Source organism: Anolis sagrei, chromosome 5 (genome assembly GCF_037176765.1).
Source record: "Anolis sagrei isolate rAnoSag1 chromosome 5, rAnoSag1.mat, whole genome shotgun sequence".
NCBI classification, from domain to species: Eukaryota; Metazoa; Chordata; class Lepidosauria; order Squamata; family Dactyloidae; genus Anolis; species Anolis sagrei.
The window spans coordinates 158663435-158674239 of NC_090025.1; the positions used below are offsets into that span (position 1 = coordinate 158663435).

Here is a 10805-nt window from a genome sequence, read left to right on the forward strand (position 1 = left end):
ATCTATTTCTGTTTCATTGACTATTCCAAAGCCTTTGACTGTGTGGATCATAATAAATTGTGGCAAGTTCTTGGTGGTATGGGCATACCAAATCACCTTATCTCTCTCCTGAGGAATCTGTATAAGGACCAAGTAGCAACAGTCAGAACTGACCATGGAACAACCGACTGGTTCAAGATTGGGAAAGGCATACGGCAGGGTTGTATACTCTCACCCAACCTATTCAGCTTGTATGCAGAACACATCATGCGATGTGCGGGGCTTGAGGAATGCAAGGCTGGGGTGAAAATTGCTGGAAGAAACATTAACAACCTTAGATATGCAGATGACACCACTTTGATGGCCGAAAGCGAGGAGGAGCTGAGGAACCTCCTAATCAATGTGAAAATAGAAAGTGCAAAAGCTGGGTTTCAGTTAAACATCAAAAAAACCAAGATTATGGCAACAAGAATGATTGACAACTGGGAAATAGACGGAGAAAACGTGGAGGCCGTGACAGACTTTGTATTTCTAGGTGCAAAGATTACTGCAGACGCAGACTGCAGCCAGGAAATCAGGAGACGCTTACTTCTTGGGAGGAGAGCAATGACCAATCTTGATAAAATAGTGAAGAGTAGAGACATCACCCTGGCAACAAAGATCTCCATAGTAATAGCAATGGTATTCCCTGTAGTCACCTACGGATGTGAGAGCTGGACCATAGGGAAGGCTGAGCGAAGGAAGATAGATGCTTTTGAACTGTGGTGTTGGAGGAAAGTTCTGAGAGTGCCTTGGAGCGCAAGAAGATCCAACCAGTCCATACTTCAGGAAATAAAGCCTGACTGCTCATTGGAGGGAAGAATAGTAGAGGCCAAGATGAAGTACTTTGGCCACATCATGAGAAGGAAGGAAAGCTTAGAGAAGACAATGATGCTGGGGAAAATGGAAGGAAAAAGGAAGAGGGGCCGACCAAGGGCAAGATGGATGGATAGTATCCTTGAAGTGACTGAATTGACCTTGAAGGAGCTGGGGATGGTGACAGCCGACAGGGAGCTCTGGCATGGACTGGTCGATATAGTCACAAAGAGTCGGAAACGACTGAACGAATGAACAACAACACAGAAGCCCTTGATCCATTCTTAAAGCCATTCTTTTGCTTTAAAAACCTTCTTGAACAAAATGATTTTAGGCTACCACTGGAAGGACTTTATGTGGTCTCTTCCTCATCTGGCATCCTGGCCTCATATATTTTAATTTTTGCCCACAGGAACTCAGGGCAGCCAACGTACATTATTCCTTATTTTCTCAATTGCAACATCAGAACAGTTTCTCTTATGAGTTTTATATGCTTCCTCCAACAATAAAAAAATGGAATATAACACACCCATATACACAAAACCAGCAGCATAGGATAAAAGAAGTACAGTGCTCATAGGTCTACAGATGTCATGTGATCTTTAGACAATGGAACACCCTTCCAAGGGAGATCAGATTGGGTCCCTCCCTCTTAACGTTTCAGAGACAAGTTAAAACATAGTTGTTTGAGCAAGCGGTTATAAATGCAGTGCAACTGATATATAGGAAATCGAATGACTTGACGATGGAATTGGACAACGCTTTGGTAATAAGGAGACACTAACGATATTGCTTTTGTTATGTTTTATATTGTTTTAATGTTTTAACCTGTATTATGATATTATGTGTACTGATTTGTTGTAAACCGCCTTGAGTCGCCGACTGACTGACCAATCCGGTATACAAATACAGTAAATAAATAAATAATAAATAAACAGAAGAGTATAAGATTAAAAATTAGAAGTTAAAAGGCCTAGAAAAATAAAAGGGTCTTCTCCTGCTAGGCAAACCTTTTTGATGAGGCACATTGTAAGTTGGGTGCCACTGCTGGAAAGGCTCTCTACCCAGAAGCTATGCATGTTTCCTTCTTTGGTAAAAGCATCCAGAGAAAATGATTTGAAACAAATCTGAAATTATCTTCAGAGTTTCAACCACCATGGTTAATGGCCAGACTGTCTAGAGCAGACATGGGCAAAATTTGGCCCTCCAGGTGTTTTGGATTTCAACTCCCACAATTCCTAAAAGCCAGTTGGCTGTTAGGAATTGTAGGAATTGAAGTCCAAAACACCCGGAGGGCTGAAGTTTGCCCATGCCTGCTCTAGAGGATCCTGGGAAGCAGTTCAAAAAGTATGCTGTTCAAGTAGTAAATGTGGCATATCTAGGTACGGTACCTTATAATGTTCCAGATGACAGGCTGTTAGAATATGGATCATTATAAACAAAGGTATTTCTGTCTAGACAGGGCCATAAATGCTGTATCATTCCAAGCAGCTCAAATGTTCTACTAGGTTGCAGTTTTTCCACAGAGTCCGCTTGTATATAACAATAACACTGGATTTAAGTGCACATTTAGACCTTGAGCCTGATCCTTAATGAAGAGTGCAACCCTTTCTGGAGCATAAACCTCACAACCTCTGAGGATGATTGCCAGTGAAACGACAGGAGAGAATCCTTCTAAAACATGGCCACACAGCCTGAAAAACCTACAACAACCCAGTGATTCCGGCCATGAAAGCCTTCGACAATAAATTTTCTGGAGCAGGTTGAATGCCACTCTGCAAGACAGACCATTCTTTCACAGTACCTCTGTGCATCTCACCTCATTGGCCAGGATCCACTTTGTTGCTACAAATTGACACTAGTGCCTATATATATATATATAGGGCTCCAGGTGGCGCAGTGGGTTAAAGCGCTGAGCTGCTGAGCTTGTTGACCGAAAGGTTGCAAGTTCGATTCCGGGAGCGGTGTGAACTTCCGCTGTCAGCTCTAGCTTCTGCCAATTTAGCAGTTCGAAAACATGCAAATGTGAGTAGATCAATAGGTACCACTCCGGCAGGAAGGTAACAGCACTCCATGCAGTCATGCCAGCCTCATGACCTTGTAGGTGTCTATGGACAATGCTAGCTCTTCGGTTTAGAAATAGAGATGAGCACCACACCCCAGAGTCAGACATAAATGGACTTAATGTCAGGGGACAACCTTTACCTTAACACACACACACACGCACCATACACACACACACAAGTAATACTTTATTGAAAATAAAATAAAAATTGTTTGGGAATTTACTGACTTTTTCTAGTTTTCATGAATTGTGTGTATACTTATGATCTCATATTCGTCTCCTTTCTCCCCACAGGTCTTCTTTTAAGACAAGCCATCTGCTAGAGAGCCTGAGGCTCCATGGCAAACCCAACACCCCCTACAGGCTGTGGCAACATAAGCAGTGATTATTACTTCCTCTGTAACACTGATGTCGATTGGGGCATTGTCGTTGAGTCGCTGGCTGCAGTTGGTATTGTCACCACAGTCATCCTCTTGCTAGTGCTTCTTTTTAGTATCTGTAGGGTCCAAGATGGCACGAAACGAAGCCTGATCCCCACCCAGTTCCTCTTCCTTCTGGGCACTCTTGGCATCTTTGGTCTCATCTTTGCCTTCGTCATCAGGCTCAATGAAACAACGGCCCCCACCCGCTTCTTCCTTTTTGGGGTCCTTTTTGCCCTCTGCTTTGCCTGCCTCCTTGCCCATGCCTTTGACCTCATCAAGCTGGTACGAGGAAGAAACCCATTTTCAGGCTGGGTTTTGCTGGTGATCACTATCAGCTTGACCACCGTGCAACTTATTATAGCCATACAGTATGTGGCCATCAACATTGTATCACTAAAGAATCTAGACAAAGGCAAGCAGCTGGATGAAAAAAGACGTGAAGACTTTGTTCTGCTTCTCATCTACGTTCTTTTCCTGATGGCCCTCCTCTTAATTGTTTCCTTGTTTGTTTTCTGTGGGTCATACAAAAGATGGAAGAGGCATGGTGTGCACATATTCCTGACTGCCTTGGTCTCCACAGGCATTTGGGTGGTTTGGATCACCATGCTGATGAAAGGCAACTTAGATTTGGAAAAGCGACCAGTTTGGGACGATCCTGTCATCAGTATTGCTCTGCTTGCGAATGGATGGGTTTTCCTGATTTTCTATGCAATTCCAGAACTCTGTTTCCTCACTGATCCAGAGAAGCCTGGGGACTACCCACCAGAAAATAATTTCTGCCAGCCTAAGCACATTAAAAAAAACTATGGCGTGGAAAACCGAGCATATGCTCAAGAAGATAACACACAAGGTAGGACAAGACAAGGTACAGTACCATCTTTAACTGAGTTGTAGGATTGGCTAATGCTTTCTTTGTGAAGGGAAGGCTGCCCTTTGGCAAGCTGAAAAATAATTGGAGTCTTTCAAGGATAGAATTGAATAGAATACAAGAAGCTGGAGGCACTTGTACATGGCAGGGTTCCATGCTCCTGCTTAGAGTTGTGGAGCGTGAACAAGTACTACAAGGGAAAAAAAAACCACTAGATGCCCCTGAGCTATTGCTAGATGGCCAGACTTACAGTAGTTGTGCTTAAACTGCTCCACCGTTAACCATGACGAAGTGGGATGGGGATGCTGCAAAACCATTGATTATTTGTTTACTTATTTCTGCATGTCATCATTTGCCTGATAATGCTACATGTCCAATCAGCTGCATGATGACATCAGAGGATTCTGGAAACAGAAACCAAGTAGCAGGAAGATAAATGGATTAATTAATGAAGTATCTTTACGTTGCACCCAAATGATAGCTTTCTGATTGCTAGTTGATTTATAGTTTCAAAAGAACCTTAAAACTACAACTCTTCTTAGAAGGAAATGCCATTTTAAATATTTATTTGTCATTCCTTGTTGCAGCACAGAAAAATAAAAGTATCACACACAAGTAAACATGTTTCCTTAACTTAGAATTCCATGAAATTAAAGTTTGTTCTCATTGATTAATCACGCAGCCCTTCACTGAATAATCAGTTTGAGGTGGCGGCAGAATAATATACCAGTGCATTATTTTTTTTATAAAACCTTCCTTATCAAACAATTTTTTGCCATGATCAATCCGAATTAAATTTATATGTAACTGAATTTAAAATAACTAACCAGATCATATCACAACTGAACAATCCCATAGCTCCATCATAGCTAGATATTAGAGGTACTGGAGTGATTAATATTTTCAGGGCAAGCATTCTTCACAAATTACTCATAGAGCTTATTTATACAGAATAATCAGTCCGTGTGGAGAGCCAACTATTTGTAATATGTGGAATGTGTTCTGTAGTCCCATTTTATACAAGTCTACCTGGAAAGAAATGCTTTTGTATTCACTGGGATTCAATTTCAGTGGAAGTGTGCAGAGGCATGTAGCTATGAATGCACATCCTTCTGTTGAATCTGAGTAAGCTCTAATTCACTAGCTTTGCCCTGTGAGAAAGTAAGCATTGTTTATGTCAATGCCGCAATGTGGGGTAATGGGGACCAATGGTACATATTTGGCCATAACTGTCTCTCAGCAGGGATGATGAAACCACATAAAAACCTTAAGTTTCTTTTAATGCTGGGTAGAGTTGATCCATGGAAGCCATTAGATTTATCTTTGTTTGAGCTCACTTTCAGCAATTGATGGACTGGGTTTTGGGACTAAGCAACAGAATGCCAGCCAAAGTGTGTATAAGGCTCAAGCACATTTTTGCTACACATGATTTCCTGGAACGAAATTGACAATGCTTTGCTTAATTTTAGTAATTTTAAGATACCAACCTATTGTCTCTCTTACCCTCATCTCCCTTTTCTCATTCTAGATGGAAACAAAGATCACCCGTATGTTCCTTATTCCACTCATTTCCAGCTGGAGGTAAATAAATGGCATTTTATTTTTTAATACTGGTACAGTTTGATACAACTTGATACAGTTTGATGCCCCTTTAATAAACTGGCCTAGAAGGGAATTTCAAAATGCCTGAATAACATTTTGGAGGAGAGAAAGCTAGCAGATTACTCATTAAAGAAAACGCGAGGCTGTGTTGTTAGCGGAAAACTCAACTAAGAAATTGCATTTCATACATTAGGTCTGTGTAAAAGGGTGTTTTGGTTATTTTGTATGTACAAAAGAAGAGTTTAACAAGAGAAAGTAAGAGAAAATGGGATATTTAAAAATCAGAGCATTAATAGAGCCTTTCCCTGTCAGATGACGACAATTTGAGAGTATGCCTTGTGGTCACATGGGTGCTCTTGGACCAGGGATGGGAAGCAGGTGGAGCTCTAGATTTTGTTGGACTGCAGCTTCTATCATTCCTCACGATTTACTCTGCTGGCTAGAGCTACTGGGACTCCAACAACATCTGGGTGGCTGCATACAACCCCTGTTACACTAGCTCCACTGGCTGCCAGTCTGTTACCGAGCACAATTCAAAGTGCTAGCTTTAGCCTATAAAGCCCTAAACAGTTCCGGCCCAGTTTACCTGTCTGAATGTATCTCCCCTATAAACCATCTTGGAAATTAAGATAATCTAGGGAGGCCCTGCTCTTGGTCCCACCTTCTTCACAAGCACGGCTGGTGGGGACGAGAGGTAGGGCCTTCTCAGTGGTGCCCCCTCGACTGTGAAACTCATTTCCTAGTGATATTAGATCTGCCCCTTCCCTCCTAGCCTTCAGAAGGAGAATAAAAACCTGGCTCTGGGAACAGGCTTTTGAAAAATAGTGCAGGGCAATCATTTTAATATGGAATGTGTGTAATTGAGTACAGAATGGCCTTAGGCTCCGATCCCTGGATGGTGTGTTTTAACATTGGAATGTATTTTAATTATGTTTAATATGTATTAATTGTAATCTAATTTATTATTAAGTTAACATTGTATGTTTTAAGACACTGTGTAAGTACCACATGCAAGCCTCCTTGAGTCCCCCTTGGGGTAGAGAAAGGCGGGATATAAATTAGGTAAATAAATAAATGATCCCCACAGTTTTCTGCAATTGCCTCTTTTCTCCACAGGTACAGAAAAAGAAAAAAATGTGCATTTAAAGTTTCAATAGCTCTTGTCTGTCTCCAGGAAACCCTACATTGTGCAAATCTCTGTTCCTAGATTATTTAAAGCCCCCCCCTCCCCAAGTGTAGCAAAGGCATTCCTAATGTGAAAAAGAAGCAAGAGATTGGGTTTCCTCTGCATATATATATTTACTTTAAAATGCATAATTCCTTTTTCTCTACAGAACCTGGAGCCCCAACAAGATTTCTCCATCCCAAGGCCTAAAGCACGGCCCAGTCCTTATCAAGACTACTCCGGAGGGAAAGGTCTCAATTAACAACTTTACAAGGAACACAAGAAGAGCAATATGGAGTTGACTGAGGTGCTAGAAACCATAACAGATATGGCATTACTTACAAACAAAACAGGGATCTAGTTCAGCACTACAGTGTATGAAGGACAAGACTTTCATATTTCGCCAGCTTACCTTTTTATTTGTCTCTACTCACACAGCACTTTATGATTCTTTGGTCAATAACTTCTGTAAACCTTCTCAGATGTTCAAGATATAACATTTGCCCCATTCCTTATCATAACATCATTGCTAGTTGCCACCCATGGCTACAATTGTGGGGACAAGTCTGAAGTGAGGCTATTGCTGTACATATATAGCTTTCTGTCTGATTAATAATCACAATTGTATAATATTCTAAATCGTTTGTAGAGATGGCACACATAAAGCAGGCTACCAGACTTCCCCCCACCGATCATGTGGGCAACAAGAGAGATGGTGCCATTTTTCAAGGATAGACTGAAAAATGTGAAACCAGAGAGTGGCTTCCCCCCTAATGTGGCTGCAGTTGGTGGTTGTCCAAAGAATGCTTGTACCATTTCGTAGTTTTATTGAATTTATTTACCTGAACAATTTGGCCAAGTTTATTTTCTTCATAATGCGTCACAAGCAGGAAAAAGACATTCAACCCATTCGTGGTGGTTTACTCCCCAAATGACTAATCCATCTTTGACCGGACAATACTTGAACTGTCTGCCTTAACTTGCGTGTGTTTTTCCTATTTGCCTTCTGAAGCACTGGAATCAGTAAGAATATTCAATGTAAAGCACTTCATGGTTTTCTGACCATTCTAGCATATTAGAATCTAAAGTACTTTTGGCTCAGTTTTAATTTAAGAATTGTGTTCTTTCTTTCTTCATAAACTCTGGTCAACTGTCCATGAAGGATTCTGATATGTCTCCATTATATACTTGATTGATGCTAAAGTTGTAATGAAAACTACGCTTTGCAGTTCCTTACTTCTAACAGTCAGTCACTGCTTGTAGATGTTGAAGGAACAGATGATCATACTTGATGGAGTTCTCTAGGGTCAAGAAGACAATGACTCTTTGCAGAAGATACATAACTGGACCTGCTCCTGGAAAAAAAAAATCTACTCACAAATTCGGTTCCGGTCCTTATTAGTATCACTGACCACTCTGGTATTTATTTATGCATTTCCCAACATAAATGGCCAAAATAATTGAGTTGTTGTAAGTTTTTTGGGCTGTATGGCTATGTTCCAGTAGCATTCTCTCCTGACATTTTGCCTACATCTCTAGCAAGCATCCTCAGAGGTTGTGAGGTCTGTTGGAAACTAGGAAAATGGGGTTTCTATATTTGTGGAATGTCCAGGGTGGGAGAAAGAACTCTTGTCTCTTGAATACTTCTGGAACATGGCCATACAGCCTGAAAAACTTACAACAACCCAGTGATTCCGGCCATGAAAGCCTTTGACGATACAGACACCAAAATCATTGTTTATTGGAGGAAACCATGAGATGAATGGAGTGAAACTCATAATCTGTGACATGAAATCCTATTGAGGCATTGAACTGTGAGGTTTTGATTATGACATCATTAACCAAATGATGTAGTGAAACTACAAGTTTTAGTTAGAGGAAGAGAAATTTGGGGTGAGTGATGTGAGTGGATGGGAGAAATGTAGTGGAGGTCTCAGATTCTCCAGTCTGATACTTACCTGAGACTGAACTTCAGTAAAGTCAGTGGAACTTTCTTCTGATCAGATACATATGACCAGGGATTCTCAAACTAAGGCCTGAGGGCCAGATACGGCCCTCCAAGGTCATTTACCCAGCCCTTGCTCAGGGTCAACCTAAGTCTGAAATGACTTGAAAGCACACAACAGCAGCAGCAGCAGGAGCAGCAGCAGGAGCAGCAGCAGCAACAATCCTATCTCATCAGCCAAAAGCAGGGCCACACTTCCCATTGAAATACTAATAATTTTATATTTGTTAAAATTGTTCTTCATTTTAATTACTGTATTGTTTTTAAGTGGGTTTTTTTGCACCACAAATAAGATATGTGCAGTGTGCATAGGAATTCATTCATGCTTTTTTCCAAATTATAATCCAGACCTCCAACAGTTTGAGGGACTGTGACCTGGCCCTTTGTTTAAAAAGTTTGAGGACCTCTGCATATGATATTGTTTGAAATTTCCCGAACTCTCATTCAATTTCCGGATAAACTCTAGCTGGGAAAGAATACATGGCAACAAAAACTTTATCCCTTTTGCGAACTCTTCCATAACGTTTGTTCACACATTGCAGAAAAGGAAAATATGAAATTATGTTAATTGCTATTTCATTTTTTTTCATGGAAGATTGAATCTTGTACTTAAATTTCTCCCAATGAAATTTGTTGGAAACACAATTTCAATGGATGGAATGCTCTCATCCGAATGCATGAGAAAGGAATGATAAGGTTCTGTTTATGTGCTTGTAACTATATTATACTATTTATTTGTTTATTTCACATATTACACTAAGCACAATGGTTATTATCATTTAATAAATAATTATATATAATTTGTAATCTTTTTTGCTTTATTCCTTTTTATTAATATACTCAGCAATTCCTCTCTGTCTCTGTGCAGGGATGAGAATAATGAAATTTCACTGTTGTATTCTTCATACTTAAGGGCACAACCACTCATAGCTAAGACACTGCCAGATATTCAGAACCTTTTAGATGTTCCTTCAGACCTCTTTGTTTCAATGTCACTCAATATCTGTCACATAGAAATATCATTGTAACACCTCCATCATGTCTTAAATGCTTTTAATGTGTTTTTGGCATGTGTGTATGCACATGTGATTTTTTAGACAGTCTTTGATGATGGAATGATTAGTGTACTGAAGGATGAGAAATGTTAATAAAGAGGCTCTGCATTAAATATAAACAAAGAGACACCGAAACTAGCCAAGATATGCAAACCACAAAGTGAGGAAGTGGAGTAGATGAGGAAAATAGTAAGTTGTTTTGGAGAGAATATTCCAGCAATGAAGACAAGGCAAAATAAGGAAATGTGCCTCTTTACAGCGATATTGAATAACCTATATAAATAAAAATGTAAATGTTCATTTGTTCAAAATCTTAAATCTCCCAAAATACTTCACTGATTGCTTTGAAATTTTGACACAAAGTTGCAATCGAATATGCACATGTTTTTATGTTTTCTATATGTACTATTATATAAATGTCACACCTGTGACAGGTAAAAAGATGTTTTTTAAAAAACAGCACCATCTGCTGGATGTCAAAGCAAGACACGCTATACCGCATATTTTACGATTCTATTTTAATGTTAAACCCTAAAACCTTCTCTGCCAAAGAGTTCTGGTGCCTCACCAAACTGCAGTTCCTAGGAGCTGTAGCCCAAAGCTCAAACCAAAAGATGCTCATTCTGCAAAGGCTTTCAGAAACAGCATTCAGATAACAAACTCATTCCAATAAGAGATCAGCACATGCACTGCCAGGAATGATTTATGTGAAGATTATCTCAAATTGGAGGAGTAAATATGTAGTACTGTTTTCACTCATGGGCGAATTCTTGACTTCCCATTTGTTTT

General features: G+C 40.1%; 1 protein-coding gene across 2 annotated transcripts; it reads left to right on the top strand.

Moving 5' to 3' along the window:
• The first annotated feature begins 3195 nt into the window (after positions 1 to 3195).
• GPRC5A (G protein-coupled receptor class C group 5 member A) lies at positions 3196 to 10411 on the top strand. Of its 2 annotated transcripts, none has more exons than XM_067469154.1 (3): positions 3196 to 4186; positions 5718 to 5770; positions 7126 to 10411. In XM_067469154.1, exons 1-3 carry the CDS (start codon positions 3238 to 3240, stop codon positions 7216 to 7218), a joined length of 1095 nt encoding a protein of 364 aa, XP_067325255.1. In that variant the 5' UTR covers positions 3196 to 3237; the 3' UTR covers positions 7219 to 10411. The 2 variants fall into 2 exon arrangements, with proteins under 2 accessions (XP_067325255.1, XP_067325257.1); XM_067469156.1 differs by having other exon boundaries at positions 3196 to 4171; positions 7126 to 10410.
• The last annotated feature ends 394 nt before the right edge of the window (positions 10412 to 10805 follow it).